The following is a 20,184-nucleotide window of genomic DNA, read 5'->3' as shown; positions in this document are numbered from 1 at the left end:
TGACTTAGAGATGTATGTGTAACCACTTACGTTTTACTAACCATGTTCAACACCAGGCTTCTAGAAAATCTTAGATAACGAACAGCATATGTTTGATAAATAAAGTATGTTTAATAGAAATTCCTACTCAGGATAACAATAATTGACTTGAAGATTTATGTCTAGCTTTTTTGTCTTTGCAAACTTTGGTAAGCTTTAGCTATTTGGATAAACTGAGTCATACAAGAAACTGATATTCTGTAAATGTTTGCTGTGAAAGGACCAAGAAAGCAAAGCTTTGTTTTGATGCTAAAGGATCTTCAATCAAATCTGCAATTTTTAAGGCTCAAACTTAACAGGGATAAAGCTGCAAAATCTTAATCTTATAAAAGCTGCTAACTTTTGTAAACTGTTCAAGATAATTTAGACATGTAATTCAATGGTCAGCTACCTTATAAATGATCAAATTTAATGTGTTTGGAACTATAATTGTAATCTTGCTAATTACAGATACATTTCACTTCTAAGGGACAAGACTTCTGTATATACTTTCAAGGTTAAGCATGAAGCAAGTAACTAAAAACAAGTAAACTTTATTTAAAGTCAGATATACTTAATAAACGACAGCTGTCAAACTCTTTGAAGATCTACTGACTATGACATCTAAAATGTTTAATTAAAAAGCTGCCCATAGTAGACATAAATTCCAGCTCTTAGCAGTGACCCTAAGGTCTCCTCCAAAGACAATGGGCACAACTGACTCCACCTGGAGTGTAGTAATATTAACCCCTGGGCAAACAACTGCCCCATGCCTTGCCCAATGACAAGAACCTGCCCAAACTGTGGATACTTTTGGGTTGACTGCCCTACTGAGTCTCGCCACAGTAGGTCAGGGTCTTAGTGTTCTCTCGCTGAGAAGAGACACCGTGACCACAACAACTCTTACAAAGGAAAGTATTTAATTGGGGTTTACTCACAGTTTCAGAGGCTTAGCCTATTTTCATCAGGGAGGACAGCATGGCGGCATGCAGAACACACATGATGGAGAGGTAGCTGAGAGTTCTATATCTAGATCAGCAGGGGCAGAGAGAGAGAGAGAGAGAGAGAGAGAGAGAGAGAGAGAGAGAGAGAGAGAGAGAGAGAGAGAGAGAGAGCTGGGTGTGGCATGGGCTTTTGAAGTATCAAAGCTCACCCCCAATGACACATTTCCACCAACAAGGTCACACCTCTGAATCCTTTCAAACAGTGCCACTCCTCACTGACCAAACATACAAATCTATGAGCTTATGGGGTCATTCTTATTGAAACCACTGTAATCAATTTACCCAAGTTCCTACTGTATAAGTGAGAAGTGACCTCGCCAAGGTGTGTTTGAGCGGAAGGTTTTTAGTTGAGATATGAGGGAGAGTACAGCTAGAGACATCAGGAAGAGTCTGGAGTAGAGACAGGAAGTAGTACATTAATCTGGTGTGGTGATTTGAATAGGTAAGGCCCCCATCGACTCATATGTTTGAATGCTTGGCACATAGACTCCCCTCAGACAGCAAACAGTGTGACATAAGGCAAATGGGAACTCAAAGACCATCGACGAAGCAAAAGGAAATGAGTTGAGGAGACAGTCTATAGAACAGGAGAGAATCCACTGTCAGCGTCTACCCTTGATGGAGGTAAGTTTTGTGTCAGCTATTTTAAATATTCAACCATGGAGAAGAATGCTCGGGGACTTTACTTTTAAGGCCGAGCAGGTGTCTTCACGGTAGCCAGGATCCTGAGCCACGAGGATCACCAGCACATGGCTGCAGGTTCATTCACTCTATACACCCTCTGACTCCCACACACATAGGGTACTGGGGAGCAACTTGCCCTTTCTGCACAGACTGCTGGGGTCTTGATGTGGCCTGTGCACTTAGACCATCTGTTCTAGGTAATTTCAGTTTCAAGGGACACGTTTAGCCAGGAATTTCATATTTGATAAGGAAACTGTGTCATGTATCCCACCTGACTTTGGCCTGTTCTCCTTATGTCTCTGTTTCCTTATTTTCATTTATCTCCCCTTTGTTTTTCCTTGTGCTGGCCAATGGTCTCAAATGCTCTCTTCTTTCTTAAATACTTCACACATCATTTTCCACCTCCAATTCTCCTCATCTGTGGCTTCTTTCCTAGTCACTGTAAGGTGAGAGCCTGAACATACAGGAGAGGTTTAAAGGTCTCCTGTGGGCAGATGCTGGCTCTGATATCTTTTCCCACCAACCCGAGGCTGATCATTAACGCGGTACTTATATATAGAGAAGTGCCAGCGCTTGCAATGGGGACAGCACCGCCTACAGCCATGGCCAGCACAGTGAGCCCCAGTGCCAGCACTGCCAGCTCAGAACTGTCCTCACTGTCAGAGAACGTCAATAATGCCGCCGACATCTCTGTCATTGTCATCTATTTTGTGGTGGTGTTAGCTGTCGGAGTGTGGGTAAGTGGGAGTCCAGGGAGACTGCAGGGAGGGCACAAAAATAGCAGGGGAAAACATCTCTTACTGGGAGTATGGGGGAACCAGTGGGACTTCTGGGTGGGCAGAGCAGACATCTGGAATCATGAGTTGAATTTTGCAAGAATCATTGTCTTTCTGTCTCAGTAACTTGCTTGTGTGTGGCATGAATAATGTTTGCACCAAATGAATTCGTTCTCCCAGCAAGCCCATTATTTCAACAGGACCAGGGCTGGATGCTTGCTCTGTTCTGCATGTCCAGCACCAGACATCAAAAACACAAGTGCCATTTCTCTCGTCTCATTTTGACCTCCTCCCTTTGCTGTTAATCTCCTTCCTCACTTACTGAGTGAGAAGTTTAGATAACTTGTTCATTCTTTCTTTTCAGCATTGAGTTTGAGGCTCAATATCTCCCAAAGGCAGCATTAGAGATGTAACAATTTTTCACAGGCTGAAATAAATATCAGGTTTTCAAATACAATTTCTTGAAGTTCTCCATCTGAGCCATTGTAAAACCATGACTTTTATGTCCATTAGAAACTGATGCTGTGTTGCTCTATCTGGAATAGCATGTCTCTCTGCGGGAGTGATGAAGTATCAGTGTCAGCTTGCTGGGTGGAGCAGCTGGGGGTCTCCTTGATCCTTGGGGTGAACCTATTGTTTCTAACCATCCAATGATTTTCTTTCTGCTCAGGCAATGCTGAAGACAAACAGAAGCACTGTTGGAGGCTTCTTCCTGGCAGGGCGAGCTATGACCTGGTGGCCAGTAAGTGGTCAGAATTTTCTGGAGATATATATTAATTGACAGGTGGTGGTGGCAGCAGGGGTACCTGACAAATTGCTTATTTTTTATTTAATAAATCCTGCACTTTAAGACTGCTACCTGGAATTTCAGAAAGATTATAGCATATGAGCAACTGAGAGCAGCTTTAGTCTAGCCTTAGGAGACCTACCCCTTTAGTGCCTCTCCTTGGTTCTCCTGGAAAACCTTCTCAGCTTCTATTGGCTGTCTGAATTCCTTTTCTGCTCCCAGTCTTGGAACTAATCTTGCCCCTCTCTGGGAGACTGTCTTCTCCTCTGTCACCCCCTGCAGTGTCAGGTCACCCTCTGATCACTCCAGTCCAGCCTCGAACATCGTGTTCTTCTGTTCTGCACACTTACTGATTACAAGCCACGTTGACTGTGGTGATGTTAGTTATTCTCTTGGACAGTCGCCCAGCAGATGTTTTTTTTCTGAGTTTCGGTATATGGCTCCCTGAGCCAGATTCTTCATTGTAGTAGAGGCCACATATCCCTCTGTGAATCCAGAGAGTGTAGGCATTGTTTGCTAGGCATATAGTGAGTGCTCAGAAAATGTTTCCTCCAGCAGATATTCTACCTTGTCTAAATACCATAAAAGGACTGGAATTAATAAACAACAAGGTGGGAATGGTAGTGTAGGCAGGGTTTTCTGTCATTCCATCCTGCTCCCAAATAACCCCACATAGACTTATTATTAATTATAAATGCTTGGTTGATAGCTTAGGCTTGTTACTATCTAGCTCTTACAACTTGAATTAACCCATATATTTAAAAAAAATCTACACTCTACCAAGAGGCAGTACCTTTATTCGTAAGGCATGTTCCACATTGCTGTGCATCTGACTGGTGAACGTACCTTCTCTTCCCAGAATTCTCTTAGTTTGACTCTCTCACCTAACCTCTTCCTGACCAGCTACTGGCTAGTCACCTCTTAATTAAACCAATGAGAGTAATACATATTCACAGTGTGCAAAAGTATTACTCCATAGCATGGTAGGAATAGATTTACTCAGGGCACACAATCAGCCAGGCACTGCCTTCCTGCTACTCTTTTTGTGAAACATGCAATTCTCAACTAATCCTAGAGTTACAAATCAACTCCACCCCTCCCTGCCCTGTCCCCTAACACCTTCATACAAGGTTGGAAAGAGAGGTAATATACGGAGGCAAAGACAGCCCTGCGGGACCTTACATTCTGATTGTTTTCAGGAGGAAGGCTAGTCTTGGCTCATTGAAGAGCTTTCTCTTTTTTGAACTCCAAAGACAGAAATCAGTGTGATAAAAATGAAACTAATTAGAACAGGGTGCTCTGGCTGGGAGGATAGAGAGAATTCCCTCTGATGCAACTTTGGAGCCTGTTACTGACTCAAGAGTCAAGTTGCTGGTAAGAGATCTGGAAGTGTGAGGCCCCACTCAGAACACATAGAGGGATACACCGATGTTCCCATAAGGCAGGGTTTGCCAGGTTTTTCTATAAAGTCCTAATTGTAAGTGTCTTGTGCTTTAAAGGTCAGAGTCTACTGTGACCACACAGCAATGTCACTGCCACACAAAGCACCTGTAACCAGTATGCTGTCGCTATGAAACCGATGGCTGTGCTCCAGCACCCGTATGATGGACACTGAATTTTAAATTTCACCTAACTGCAAATTTGCACATCTTACTCTTCAGATGTTTAAAAACCGTTTGCAACTCTTCACAGTGGGCAGTGTTCTTGGCTCATGGGCCAGAGAATAACTGGTTAACAGACTAGTTTTTATCCATGCATGATCACTCGCTGCCTTTGCTCCAAGAAGAAGCAACTGAAATATCTCAACACCTACCTGTTATCAGGGAGTTTTATTTCAGTCTTCTGAATCTAACCTTAGTCTGATTGCTTGCCTTGCAGATGGGCGCCTCTCTGTTTGCAAGCAACATTGGTAGTAGCCACTTTGTGGGCTTGGCTGGGACAGGTGCAGCTTCAGGAATTGCGGTTACAGCATTTGAATCACATGTAAGTGACAGCAAATATATATCTTGGCTAGTCCATGTCTGGGTATTTTCATCTGGGAATATATCTGTACTGGATGTACTCCTTTTGTTCTGGTTTTTATTTTCCCCTTAACTGGTCCACTCTTTGTTTGTCCTTTAATACTTCAGTGGCCTCATTCTTTTCCAGAGTAGTTACTCCTACCAGGGCTTTCCTTTTTGTACGATTGGTTCAAGCCTCACTTGGACTTGGTGCCCGTAGCCGTTTGAGCTCATGTGTCTCTTTTCTGAGATGTCACTCTGTTTGTTCATTCCCTGAGCACAAGTAAAGATTAAAAGTAAAAGAAAAGATGCTGGGAAGAGGCTCCAAGGTTAATACACTTGCTACACAATCAAGAGGACTGACGTTCAGATCTCTAGAACTCACTAGAATACTGAGGAGACATGACAGGCCACCTGTAATTCCAGTCTCTGTGGTAGAGACAAGGGCTTTGGCAAACTGACTAGTGAGACTAGCCATATCTGTGGGCCTTTGGTATGATTGAGAGCCCCTGCCTCAAAGAATAAGGTGTAAGAGCAATCTAGGAGGATTCCCAACATCAGCCTTGGGCCTCTGCACATATGTGTTCACAGCATAGACACTGAAATGTAAGTAAGTAGGTCAGGCGTTTGGGACTTTCATCCCAGCGTTGGATGGCCCAGGAAGAGCCTGCGTTTTCTCCCCTCTCCACAGTGCACGTCACAGCACGTGTCTCAGGAGTCTGTTCTTTCTTCCTCTGTGGCCTCTGGGGATTAAACTCTGGATGTGAGGCATGCGCAGCTGGTGCTTCTGCCAACTAAACTATCCCACAGGCCCCTATCTTATCCTTCCTCAAGCTTTTGTATATGTGTTTACTGGGAGGGTAGACAAAGTTGGATCCAGTGCCATTTTAAACAAAACACTCTAGATGGACTCTGGAAGTGACCTCGTGTCACTCACAAATGCATCTGCGTTTCTGATGCTGAAGGCTGTTTTGTTTTGCTTTTGCCCATTTTTACCTCAGAAATATCAGGAATGTATCCAGACTTTGGCTCAATATGCCTTGTTGTCTGGGATTTGATCTGATAGTGCCATGAACCGGGCAATGAAGGCCTCTTCCACAGGCAAGAAGAAAAAAGGCCTTTAATCCAATCTGTATCAGTATCACATTGCAGACATCAATGCCTATGTAGCTTTTGGCCTTGAATTTCTTTAATCTCGATGAAGCTGACATCTTTCCCATATATCGTTAGACCTGCTTCACTGTGTGGCAAGAGCAGTGGTGCTAAGTGTAGGGACCCCATGAATCTGCACTTTAATTCAGACTATATCGATGGCTATATTTGGCAAAGGGACCTGAGGATGCTCTTCCTTTTCCAAAGTGTTTCTCTCAGTGCTTTGACATTCGTGTATAACTCTCCCATCTTAGTTCATTGTTTGACAAAAGTCGCACAATCTTTTCTTAGTCCAGGTGCACTCAAAACTCTTTATCTTTTGCTTGTTTCACAAAATATTAGATTCTATATATGTATATGTATACATATATAAATATGCTATCTTAGACAGGAACTAAGAAAAGCGATGGGGTTTATTTGTTTGTCTGTCTTGAGATTCAGACGTCGTAACATTACAAAACCACAAGACAAACTCCTTTAACTCAATGCTGCTCTTGGTTTGTTACAGTCATTTATCTTTTTGGTGATTCTGGGGTGGTTTTTCGTCCCCATCTACATCAAGGCAGGGGTGAGTACCAGATGAATCTGTCATACATTTATTTATCCACGCATTCTTTATGTTAAATCATACTTGGCTCTCATTGGTCCTAGTGCTAATAATATCAGAAGAAACAATATCAGATTGCTTTCCCATGGAGCCCCCCAGTATAGAATGTGCCTGTTACCAGGTTAATCTTGGCCTTGCCTCAGGATCACGATGGTAGACATAAGCCTGAGTTGGAAGGAAAGCTGGAATCCCAGGCACATCTTAAGGGTAGTGCTTCCGTGGCGATCTGGCTTGAGTCTTGGGGAATAAGGCTGACTTCTTCAGGCAGAAGAATTGGATGATGGAAGCAACACATGGGAGTATTTGGAGGTCAGTTAAACCTCAGGCTAACTAGAGAGTTATGTGGGAGAAGAGTGGTCAAGAGTAGAGTAGGGGTGTCAGTAGGTACAGTGGGGTGGGGTTCAGTGGGCTGGGGTTCAGTTGTGAAAGTTCCATGTGTATCCATCCCTGGGAAGAGGAATGAGAGCATTGCAAGAGGGGATGGAGCAACAGAAAGTTCTAGAGGGGAGACAGTCAAAGTATGCTTGCATGCACGTGAAAACATCACAGTGAAACCCATTGTTTTATATAATTAAAATGTGCTAATAAATATTCAACAGCCTAGGGGCTGGAGAGACGGCTCAGTGGTTAAAAGCAGTGGCTGCTCTTGCAGAGGCTCCAGATTCAATTCCCAGCACCCAGGGGGTGGCTCACAACTATTTGTAATTCCAGTCCCAGTGTCTCTAACATTGTTTTCTGATTTCCTCAAGCACTACACGCATGTAGTCCACAGATATGAATGTAGGCGAACAGTCGTACACATAAAAATTACTGCGATAACATTAATATATTCTTAGCATGATGGCAAACATTTACAATGATGATGCCATTTAAAAAAGAGTGTCCTAGGGTAAGAGAGATGTCTGTATAGATAAAGGCACTTGCTGCCATGTGACATCACCTGAGTTCAGTCCCAAGGATCCATGTGGCAAAAGCAGAAAATCAATTCGTGAGGTGTTCCTCTGAACTCCATGTGCACACCTTGGTGTGTGTGTGTGTGCGCGCGCGTGTGTGTGTGTGTGTGTGTGTGTGTGTGTGTGTGTGTGTGTTGGAGTCTATAGGACAGACGTCCTGAGATGTGCAGGTTGATCAGGAGGGAGATCTATGTGAGACCCACTATGGGACTCCGGCTCTTTGGAAACAGCCTTGTATAGCTTTGAGGAAGCCTCAGTGAACAAACACAGGATTCAGACGGCCCTTCTTCAGCATGGTTGTGTGAAAACCCACCCTGGGTGAGGAGCCCCTCCTTTGCACTTCTGCAGAAGGTGGTAAGCTTATTTGTTCCTGATCTCCCCATGGAAAGATGCTATGCTTGGTCCAAGAGTGAACGCCCCAGGAGATGCCCGTGTGTTCTTGGCTGTAGCCTGCCTTGTCTTCAGGGCTGCTCTTCACTGGTGGTCTACCAAGAATCCCTCATCTTGTTATTGACAAAATGGAAGTGTGTATGTGTGTGTTTATTAACTTTTTTGTATCAGGAGAGATTAAATAATGAGCCCAACCATTCTGAAAAACACAGAAAGCTACATTGCTTATTCTAGAAGTTCCACGAGCAATCTCTAACTTCAGTAAAGAAAGTTCAGACTTAATATATATCTTATTTTCAATAAAGGGAATCATATAAACAAATGCTCAAATGTATACTTGCATTATTCTCAAAAATCAATTTGTTATGCAATCATATTACAATTTATTATTTACAAATATTATTTCTGTTGTACTAGTAAAAATAATAAAATTATTTGTTGAGTGTCACCCAGGCATTCCGTGATGCTGTAGGTACTTTATACTTTTGCATTAACTCCCTACTTTAAGAAAAGGGAAGTTCAGAGACTGTCATTTGCCAAAAGTGTCACCATCAGAGCCTGACATCCTGCCTCCAGTGCTTGAGTTTATCCCAGCATCATCACTGTGCTGGGGCATTGTGCCTTTTTCCCCTCTGTGTCCCCAAGATGTCACGCATGGTGCTTAGCTGCCTGAAGTCACTTAGCAAATGTAAAACCATCTGGATGCACAAGACTGGAGGTGGATTCCTGTTGACATCTCCTCTGCAGGTGGTGACCATGCCAGAATACCTCAGGAAGCGGTTTGGTGGGCAGCGGCTCCAGATCTACCTCTCGGTCCTCTCCCTCTTCATCTGTGTGGCTTTGTCCATCTCAGTGAGTTCCCTGCCTCCTGGCATTGGAGATTCCACAGTTTCCCTGTCAGGTCCAGCTGCTAACATCATAGATGAGTGTGTGTACACTCTGTGGACAGCACTAGCAGGGGCAAGACTTCCAGATGCCTCCAAATTCCTGGGGTTAAGTCTTCCTGGGTGGGAAAACACTTAGGATAGCCACATGCCTAGAGCAGCAAAATTCCACATCAGGAGACCCACAAGGGTGTAGATCCAACCTCTGAGAACATTCCATCTGTGAAAAGGCAGGTGTGCCCGCAGCTAATGCCAGTCATGCAAGTAATAATGTTTGCTTCCTACGGGTGCCTCTTGCCCTCTGCCCAGCAACTTCTTCATATTTTCTCTGAGCCAGCTCTGACTTATGTTATTCTTTTCAGTTTAATTATCAAATAAGAAGGAAAGTACTTTGTATCATTAAACCAACTTAAGTTTGCTTTATCGAAGACTGCCCTCGTAAAATTTATATCATAAACGAGTGGAAGCCATCTCTGATGAAAGACAAGAGGCATTTGAACTTTGAGCAGCACGTGAAGAAAGAAAGAGTAGCCTATTTATCCGTATGTACCAATGCCTAATAAAACATCTGAGTTCATCACCCAAGCACATGTGTTAGTGTTTAGGATAGAAAAGTTGTCTTCAGCTCTTCTGCCGGGCTGGGTTACTGTTACAAGTGAGCCAGCTGCTGGGCCCAGATCCTATGGACTTTCCTAATGCCAAGTGGTCATTACCACCCTGTATTGAGCTGTGCTTAATGTTAACAAAGATTCCCAAGCAACAGCAGTTACCACATATCAAGGAGATGCGAATTTTCACATTAGTGCTTGGCTACTTACCAACACGTAAGCAGAAGTGTCCCCTGCGCAACCAGGAATGGTGCTAGTACCTGACAGGTGGAGTTAGAAATGGCTTTTGGATTCAACAGTCCTCTAGGCGGGAAGGTTAGAGGAAGCAGAAGACTTCCTTGGTGCCAGAGACTTTGTGTTCTCGTGTTCTACACTGGGTAGGGCTTCCTAATCTCTGAGGTCCTCTCAGACAGCTACAGCTTTATGGTTCCAAAGATCATGAGTGTGTCCCGAAAACGAAGGGTATCAGAGGGATGTGACCTTATGGAGTGCATGGTCCTGGGTGGCAAATAAGGAATTGGATAGAGGAAGCTGGGTGAGGTGCAAGGAATCCACGCACGCATGGGTGTTTTCCATGTGTGTCTGTTATCAGCTGGTGACACAGCAGTGGTCCTTTTGTGCCTACAGGGTTAGGTGATATTAATGATGATGATTAACCTCACATGTTTGTTTGCACGCGCATCCACGTGATAGCTAATTCCATCCTGGCTGCTTATTAAATCATCACAATTTATGACGGAAGACTTTTCAGAGTCTCCCCTGCCAGGACCGAGAAAAGGTCGATCCCAGGTTTCAACCGCCAGGAACAGGAACATTGAGACCCATTTGTAGGTGTGATGTCCCGTCATCCACAAGTACTTTAGATCACACCTCCGAGACGTACTGCTGCGGTTCTGGAAAACAACCGGGAAATAAACATAGCTACAAACTACTGTTTTACTGCGATACTAGCTATTGTTCCAAAATGCTCTCTTTTAGCTAAAGAAAATCCCACGTTATTAAAATTCCTCTCTATTAGAAATGCTCCTTTTTCTCAAGACCTTTCATTATTTTTACCTAGTTAGTTAACTTTCCCACCCATAAACTTGTTATTTATGCTTTAAAAAAAATCTTATTTTACATACCAATTTCAGTTCCCTCTCCCTCCTGTTCTCACACTCCCCCCCACCATCCCCCCCCACCCCCACCCCCCATCCAGTTCTCAGAGAGGGTGAGGTCTCCTATGGGAATCATCAAAGTCTGTCACATAATTTGAGGCAGGACTGAGGCCCTCCCCCATGTATCTAGGCTGAGCAAGGTATTCCTCCATAGGGAATGGGCTCTGAAAAGCCAATTCATGCACTAGGGATAAACACTGATTCCACTGTGAGTGGACCCAGGGCTACTGTCTTTAATATACCTCTCTAGCACTGGGATTAAAGGTGTGAGCTCTGTCCATCTTTTAGACTGATTCATTCTGGGTGGCCTTGAACTTACAGAGACCCATCCTGAGTCCTGGGATTAAAGGTATGTGTCACCACCACCTAGTTTTTACAGCTAACGAGTGTGACTGGCTTTGCATTCTGATATTTCAGGCAAACTTTATTAAACATAAATAATATATCACCACAATTTTAGAAAACTTTCTATGTGCTATTGAATGAAATGTGTTTGTGTAGAACATTCTGTAGATATCTTTCAAGTTCATTTCATGTATGATGTCAACTTAATCTGATCTTTCTCTGTTTTTTTTCATATAAATTTCCTACTGAAGAAAGTGGGTTAGTGAAAGTATATACTATTAATGGGCTGGTGCTAATCTGTGTCTTTAAATCCTGTAGTGTATTTTGTATGGAATTGGGTGTACCAGAGTTAGTGCATATATGTTTTACAGTAGTACATCTTCTTGTTTAATGCTTCTCTTGGTTAGAATGTATACCTCTTTATTTCTTCATACTAGGTTAGTTTGATGTCTATTTTGTCAGATACTAGGATATTGATGCCTACTTGCTTCCTGGTTCCATTTGATTGGAATAATTTTATCCAACCTTTTACTCTAAGGCAGTTTATATTTTTAAAACTAAGATATGTTTCTTGTAGACAACGTATAGGTGGAGTTTATTTCTTGATCCATTCAGTGAGCCTGTGTCTTGGAGAACTGAGGCCATTGATGTTTAAAGTTATTACTGAAATATGTGTTAATAGCAGTCACTGTGGGGTTGAATTTTTGTGTTGTTTTCTTAGTGATACTTTATATTTTAATCATATGGCTTCATATTTCTCTCCACGGTCTCTCTGCTATGCTCATTTTCTTCTTTAGCCCAAATTATTGCTTCCTGTATTTCCTTGAGGTTTGGGATTTTTGGATATAATTTTTAAGGCTGTTTATATCATGGTAAGCCTTTCTTTATCCTTCAATCATGGCATATAGTTTTGCTGGAAATGATACCTTAGGTTGCTGCCATAGTCTCTCAGGACTTGTAATGAATTGCTACAGGGTCTTCTGGCTTTCAAAGTTTCCCATTGACAAACCAACTCATTCTGGTGGATTTTCCTTTCTGTAGTTGGACTTTTCTTTGGGCCACCAGCTGACAAATAATGACATAGAGACTTGCTATTAATTATGAAAGCTCGGCCTTAGCTTAGGCTCATCCCATTAGCTCTTGTACATTAAATTAACCCGTTTACTTTAATCTACACTCTGTCGTGCGGCTCATTACTTACCTTTGTACTGCCTATGCTGCTTCCTCCTCATCTGACTGGCGACTCTGCCTTCCTGTTCCCAGAGTTCTCTCCGCCTGGACGTCCCCGCCTAGCTGCCGACCCTTCGGCTTTTTACCACACCAATCACGGCATTACATCCCCACACACTTTCAAATACCCTACACAAACTTTTCTTTCTGTCTTTTCCATTTGCAGCTTTCACGAACTTCTTCAACAAATGAAACTCCCCCAGGTTAGGATTATTTGCAATTCTTCTCCTCTCCTATGACCCTAACACAGACAACCAAATATAGTATCCCTGAGTTTAGTACATTTGGGGTTCACTTCCAGAAGTCTGTCCTCTTTCAGAACCTACGAGGAAGGGTGGGGCGAAGCTCAGTGAGCAAATGTGCTTGCTGTCAAAGCTGAGTCACATGATGGAAGGAGAGAATGAACTCTCCACAAGTTGTCCATTCACATGCCATAGCAAGCACAGGGGTGTCTGTCCTACACATGCATGCATGCACAAAGGCATGCACAACACACACAAATCCATGCACAAATAAATGCAATATTGAAGAGGCCCTGTGATGGTGCAAACCTATATTTCTTACTTCCATCTGTGGGTCTGAGGAAAGAGGGTCGTGTGATTCTAGCAATTTAAGGCTAGCTTGGGCAAGATAGATTGTCCAAGGAAGAGAGGAGGAGGAAGAGGAGGAGGAGGAGGAGGAGGAGGAAGAAGAGGAAAAGGAGGAGGAAGATCCCAGAAATGTTTACTTTCACAGAGTAGTCATTAGATCAAAACTTTCCCCAGTTTCAGTGCAGATCTATAACTGGTCCAAGTCCTTGTAAGTGAATGCCTGCTGGGTTTTGGTGCTACACAATTCCAAGGGCCTCAGTTAAGGTTTCGTTTCTCGTTGCTTCCTCTCTGATCTTATGCCATACAGATCTTATAACTGAGGTTGACTCCTCCCACATGTGTCTTCTATTAAGGACCCCATAGACATATCCTAACACTGCATTTTGTCTGGTACATAACCTGCTTTCTTTAATGTAAAGATTCATAGAGAACCAGGCCTCATGAATGTGGGTGTCAGTTGGGAGGCCAGGGCAGTTTATGGGGCCTCTGGCAATGGAACCAGTATTTATCCCAAGTGCATGGATTTTGGGAGCCCATTCCCTATTGAGGGATACTCTCTCAGCCTAGATACATGGGGGAGGGCCTAGGCCCTGCCCCAAATAATGTGACAGACTTTGATGATCCCCCATGGGAGGCCTTGCCTTCCCTGGGGAGTGGATGGAGGGGTGGGATAGAGGGTTGGAGGGGGGCATGGGAGGATGGGAGGGAGAGGGAACTGGGATTGGTATGCAAAATAAGATTGTTTTTAATTTAAATAAACAATAAAATACATTTATATTTTATAGATTAAAAATCAGAACCAAATTTTCAGAGTCAAAAACAACAACAACAAAAAGATTCATAGAGGTTCACAACTTATCCTGCCAACCCTACCATCTTACATAAGGATTTCTCTATATTTCCATGTATCCCATATCTATATTGTTAAGTAAAGTCCCATCGTAGCTGTACAACGAAGTGTCTAATGATATGACCTTCAGACACACTGAACAAATGAGCTAAAAGATTATCATGTATATCATGTGGGGCCTGTGTGATTTCAGACCAATCCTCTAAGCCTCCTCCTTTCCCAAAATCTAACATGATTATAGTGACAATACCTAAAAAGGTATACATTATTCAAAGATTTAAAAATACAATATACAGTTAACTCTTTGGCAGCTAAAGGATTTCCAGAACGAAGGAAAAATATTAGTTCATTTATCTCTTGAAGTACACCAATTCCATATAAAATTATATGAAAGGTGTGTATGTGTGTCAAAGTTCTAATTGGTAAAAAAGAATACTAATACTAATTTTAACCCTGGGCATGGTGGCACACACCTTTAATCCCATCACTTGGGAGGCAGAAGCAGGTGGAGTGCTGAGTTGGAGATCAGCCAGGGCTACATAGTGAGACCCACTGGCCCAAAGGGGAGCATTGTGATATGTATAGATAAATACTAGAGAGAGAGAGAGAGAGAGAGAGAGAGAGAGAGAGAGAGAGAGGAGCTGGGAAATGGCTCCACAAGTAACAATGCTTCCTGCGCCAGGATAAGGACCCAAGTCTAATGCCTAGCACCCAAGCAACAATCCAGACATGGTCATGTGTCTAGGCAGGCTTTCTCTGTCCCAGCACTCAGTTCTGTCCTGCCAGGCTATCCACCCCCCCATATCATGCAGAGACTTATTATTAGTTATAAATGGCCTGGCCAATAGCTTAGCCTTATTACTAGCTAACTCTTACATCTTAAATTAACCCATGCTTCTTCTCTGTGTTCTATCATATGGTGGTACCTCTTTTCAGCACGGCAAGTTCATCTCCCGCTTCCCCTGCATCTCCTTCCAACTCCTGTGGTCCTGCCCTTCTTCTTCTTCTTCTTCTTCTTCTTCTTCTTCTTCTTCTTCTTCTTCTTCTTCTTCTTCTTCTTCTTCTTCTTCTTCTTTTTTGGTTTTTCGAGACAGGGTTTCTCTGTGGTTTTGGAGGCTGTCCTGGAACTCACTTTGTAGACCAGGCTGGTCTCGAACTCACAGAGATCCGCTTGCCTCTGACTCCCGAGTGCTGGGATTAAAGGCATGCGCCACCAACGCCCGGCTCCTGCCCTTCTTCTTCCCAGCATCCTTTCAGCTTGGCTGTCCCGCCTAGCCTCCCCCGGCTGAGTTATCGTCCAGTTAGCCCTTTACTAAACCAATGAGAACAACAAATACTCACAGCCTACAAAACGATTACTCCACAGCACATGTACTCACCTGCAACCGCAGAGCTGGGGACAAGGCTGGGGAAACAGGTACCAGTGGGCTTGTGGGCCACCTGTCTGTCTGCAGTTCTCTGAAAGATCCTTTCCCAAGGAAATAAGGTGGAGAATGATAGAGCAGGATATCTGATATTCCCTCTGCCCTATACACACACACACACACACACAACCACTCATACACTCTACACTCAATTTCTACTACACTACACTATATTTCTTGAAAAGACCATATATTTTGCTCCATCACAGTCACAGATTCCCAGAGGTAACTAATGAGCATCCCTAATCCTCATGATACAGCAAATTCTCAGGCCATGGCACCTTATTTAATAAAGGCCCCAATGGAACAATGAACTAATTGCTTTGAAGTGGTGAGTGAAACCGCTGTTTGAATGTTGATGGGGGAATGTCCTATATATATGCCTCTCTTATTGGCTGATGAATAAAACACTGTTTGACCAATAGCCAGTAGAGGCAGGAAAATAGGCGGGGCTAGGAGATGAGGCGAATTCTGGGAAAGGTAGGCAGGGAGGGACTCTATAAGGAGACTGGGAGGATAGGATGCCACAGGTGTTCTCCAGTAAGCCAGGACCGTGTGGAAATACATAGATTAACGGGAATGGGTTAACAATTAAGACAGAGCTAGCTAATAAGGAGCCCCAGTCATCGGCCAGTGGGTTTATAACAGTGTAGCGTCCCTGTGTTTATTTGGGGCTGAAGAGCAGCTGGACCTGGTGGGACAAGAGAAAACTCTGCAACAGAATATCTTCCTGTGGGATATTTATGTAGTGTCTTCAGGGGTGAATAGGAGTCCATCAGGAACAGGGTGGGGCATGGAGCCTTGAAGAAGGAAGCCAGAGTCCTGAAATGCATGCCTCTCCCATCTTCACCGGTCCCTTTTCAGGCAAACATATTTTCTGGAGCCATATTCATAAAGCTGGCTTTTGGGTTGGACCTTTACCTGGCGATCTTTGTGCTTCTGGCTATCACGGCGGTTTTCACGGTCACCGGTGAGTCTTCCGTGTCTTTGGTTGAGGTGTGCCACCTTCTGCTGATCCCACCCACGCGTGTGCATACGTGTTTGTGCCTGTGTCACACTGCAGAAAACATGGCCACTGAATAAGGCACCCAACTAAGGAAACAATGACATATTCCCACACTAGAGCGAAAATGGTTTTCACTAGATGGCTTGGCACAGGAGCTAGCTCAATGGGAGAAAGCAGAGGATTGTTTAGGAAAACTAAACTGATATTAAACTTTTGTCCTTTCTCCTACTTGGCATTTGTAAGTAAATATAACAGTGAAACTATACTGAATCAGACAGGGACAAGACAGGGGCACTGCATGGTGTCCTGTCCCATTATCCCAGAGTTAAGGAAGCTGAGGCAGGAGAACTGAGGGTTCAAGGACAACCCGAGCTACAGAGAAAGACCCTGACAAGAAAGAGACAAAGGCAGAGGGAGAAGGGAAGGGGAGTTGAGGAGAAGGGAGAAAAGGGAGCAGAGGGGCAAAGGGGAGGAAAAACAGAAGAAAGTCGAAGGCCAGAGGAAGAGTAGACTAATGGAGGACATACTACAGAGATAATGCTATGGGGACAGGCTTATTTAGGGATGTTGGCTCACACTTGTAATCCCAGGAACTGGAAACTAAGGCAGAAGGACTGCCAGGAGTTCAAGACCAGCATGGCAAACCTAGAGATGCAAGGGTAGCCTTGGCCAAAGAATAAGAGCCTATGTTAAACAAAGACAAACTAAGCATCAAGCCTATGACTCAGCCAGGAGCCTTTCCATTTTCTTGCTTTGTTTCTTGGCTACACAGTCTAAGCTACCCGGTCTGTCCTTGGACTGACTCTGGACCTCAGAGGACCTTGAGACTTACAACTTTTTTTTTGTCACAGCCTCCCCGGCAGCTGGACAAATGGGCTCACTCATGGCAGCCAAGGCCTTTGGATGGCTCTTCCTGCCATTTTTAAAGCTTCTTTGGACTGGAGGAGAAGCCTGCTCCCAGGGCAAATATGTACATGCATGGGAATTAAACTCTGCTTGCTTTCTCTATTTCCACAGGGGGCTTGGCATCTGTGATTTACACAGATACCCTCCAGACCATTATCATGCTGGTTGGATCTTTCACCCTCATGGTGTTTGGTAAGATGGGACTACATCTACAGATCCCTAGATTTCTGTTTCTGTCTGTTATTGCTTCCTCTAAATTCTTCTGGGTCATGTTTTCCTGTCATTTATATAATTCCCCTCATGAAAATGTTTGCCTAGCTTCTCTCTTGTTTTATTTTGTCAAGAATGGATGAATTTGTTTCCTTTTTTTGGTTTTCGAGACAGGGTTTCTCTGTATTGTTTTGGAGGCTGTCCTGGAACTAGCTCTTCTAGACCAGGCTGACCTTGAACTCACAGAGATCTGCCTGCCTCTGCCTCCCAAGTGCTGGGACTAAAGGCATGTGCTACCTAAGCCCAGCTGTTTATTGCCTTTGTAAAAATTGCTTTGGTTAATTATGTTATTTAACCTCCATTTCTTTGTGATCAGAATGATGGACCCCCTTGGTTCATAATTTTAGAGGAATATTGGTGCATTGGATTGGAAGTGCCTTTAATCCCAGCACTGTACTCTGCAGGGGCAGAGGCAGACAGATCTTTGTGTTGAGGACTACACAGAGAAACCCTATCTCAATAAATAAGTAAATAAAAAATCAATTAAAAAAACCAAAAACCTTACTAAAATAAAAACCTTTTAATTTAAATATTAGAAAATTTCAGATAGCTATCAACAAGTTGTATTATTTTATAGAACAATTTACTAAAAGGGGGTGCTCTCTGACTCTCCTGCCTGCTCATAGGACCCTTTTCCTCCTACTGGGTTGCCTCATCCAGGCTTGATAAGAGGGTATGTGCCTAGTCTTACTGTATCTTGCTATGCCATGTTTGGCTGATATCCCTGGGAGGCTTTCTCTTTTCTGAAGGGGTCTAGGCATGAGGGGAGGTTTGTCAGGGGTCTGGGAAACTGAGAGGAGTGGAAGGAGGGGAAGCTGTGGTTGGTATGTACATCTGGAGAGAAGGTCACTAAGGTTTGCATGGACTCCACCTTTGCAGCATTTATTGAAGTTGGAGGCTATGAAAATTTTACAGAGAAGTACATGAATGCCATCCCGTCTGTAATCGAGGGGGACAACCTGACCATCAGTCCAAACTGCTACACTCCTCGATCAGACTCCTTCCACATTTTCCGAGACGCTGTCACTGGAGACATTCCATGGCCAGGAACTGTATTTGGAATGGTTATTACAGGCATGTGGTACTGGTGTACAGACCAGGTAAGTGAGTAAGTAAGTGTGTGTGTGTGTGTGTGTGTGTGTTTGTGTGTTTTGGGGGAGGGACTTTGGTTGCTTCATCTCATCCCATACAAAAGATTCTAGGTTCTGCTATCTATGCACAAACATTTTAAAATCCAAACATTTCTACAAGATCTATGAAAAATAGCTGCCTGGTGCCACACCCTATGTTGTATCAATCATGTCCCACAGAAGCAAACACAGCAGGCTCTTTCACCTAAGTGTTTTGCTATTTGCAATACTCTTCTTGTACAGAAAGAGTGGTCTGTGAACCATAGGCACAGCTGTGACCTTAGACCTTACCCTATCCTTTATTCAGTCCAGTTTTAGAAAGAAAGCAGGCTAGGCAAGTCAGAAAGCAGCACTCCTCCATGGCCTCTGCTTCAGTTCCTGCTTCCCTGTTCCTGTCCTGAGATCCTGGTTTCCCTCAGTGATGGATTTATAAGCTACAAGTTAAAACAAAGCCTTTCTTCCCCACATCTCATTCAGTCATTGTGTTTTATCACGGCAATAGAAAACCCGACAACAGAAATGTGTACCAGGTCATGTAGTCTTGCTATGATGGATTTGGCTGTGTATCTTGGGGAGGACAGGGGTGGCTTTTGAACTTTGGGCTGGAAAACACAGTGTGGTCAGAGCTTGGTCTGTTCTGTGGAAGCTGGGGATATACAGGTATGGAGAGAGAAGGAAGACCATGGAGGCCTGCCGTCTGAAGTTCCAGAGAAAGGTTTGAGAGCCCTTGAAGGAACTCCATCAGAGCCAGCTGGTATTTTGAATTTAGCATCACTGAGATGCTTTGCTTTACTCGGACAATGGATACTGGTCAGCTGGGGCAGAGGAATTGGCTATGATTAAGAAGTGACCAGCACCGTTGAGGTGAAGTCTTCTGGAAAATCTTTCCTTAGGGTCAATACACAGACGCTGTGGCCCAGGGGCCATCAAGGCTGTACCTAGTGCTGGCAGCAATCTTAGTAACATGCAATAGGTTTCTAGGTGTCACTAGTTTAGAAGTCATGAAGGGGTTGTGATGAGGCTTGGCACTGTGAGAGTCCAGGAGAAGGCGTTGGTGAAGGTGTAGCCTTAGTTGCAGAGGAAACCCCAGGACTGAAAGAGTCATGAAAAGAAGTGGGGGTTTGGTATGATATGGAAAGTCAGAGTTCCCCCAAGGGAGGCTAGAGCATGGTCCTGGTGAAGCTGCAGTTCAGTTGCAGCAGAGACTCCAGTGTCTTGAAGCTGCCAGGATCACAAGATGACCACCAAGGATAGAAGCAGGAGTGGGGTGGAACCTGTTTGAGCCTGGCAGTCAAGCAGCATGTTCTTAGGAACTCTTAGGGTTTCTGTTTACTGGGATGAAACACCAAGACCACACAGCTATTTGGTGAGAAAAGTGTTTATTCATCTTCCACTCCACATCACTGTTCATCA

At 43.8% G+C, this 20,184-nt stretch overlaps 1 protein-coding gene across 1 annotated transcript in view; it reads left to right on the top strand.

Annotated features, from left to right (window-relative positions):
* Positions 1-2,287: 2,287 nt before the first annotated feature.
* Positions 2,288-20,184, top strand: part of LOC101841069 (solute carrier family 5 member 4A) — a 33,874-nt gene continuing 15,977 nt past the window's right edge. The window contains exons 1-8 of the mRNA XM_005070738.4: positions 2,288-2,443; positions 3,153-3,224; positions 5,148-5,252; positions 6,930-6,989; positions 9,119-9,223; positions 16,324-16,429; positions 17,483-17,563; positions 18,521-18,741. Of these exons, the coding sequence (XP_005070795.2) occupies positions 2,309-2,443; positions 3,153-3,224; positions 5,148-5,252; positions 6,930-6,989; positions 9,119-9,223; positions 16,324-16,429; positions 17,483-17,563; positions 18,521-18,741 (885 nt within the window). The 5' untranslated portion in view covers positions 2,288-2,308. The remainder of the gene's footprint in view (positions 2,444-3,152; positions 3,225-5,147; positions 5,253-6,929; positions 6,990-9,118; positions 9,224-16,323; positions 16,430-17,482; positions 17,564-18,520; positions 18,742-20,184) is intronic.

This window comes from Mesocricetus auratus, unplaced genomic scaffold, assembly GCF_017639785.1.
Source record: "Mesocricetus auratus isolate SY011 unplaced genomic scaffold, BCM_Maur_2.0 Super-Scaffold_100027, whole genome shotgun sequence".
Taxonomy (NCBI): domain Eukaryota; kingdom Metazoa; phylum Chordata; class Mammalia; order Rodentia; family Cricetidae; genus Mesocricetus; species Mesocricetus auratus.
Note: the sequence above shows the minus strand (reverse complement) of the source record. Positions and strands in the feature narration are given on the sequence as shown.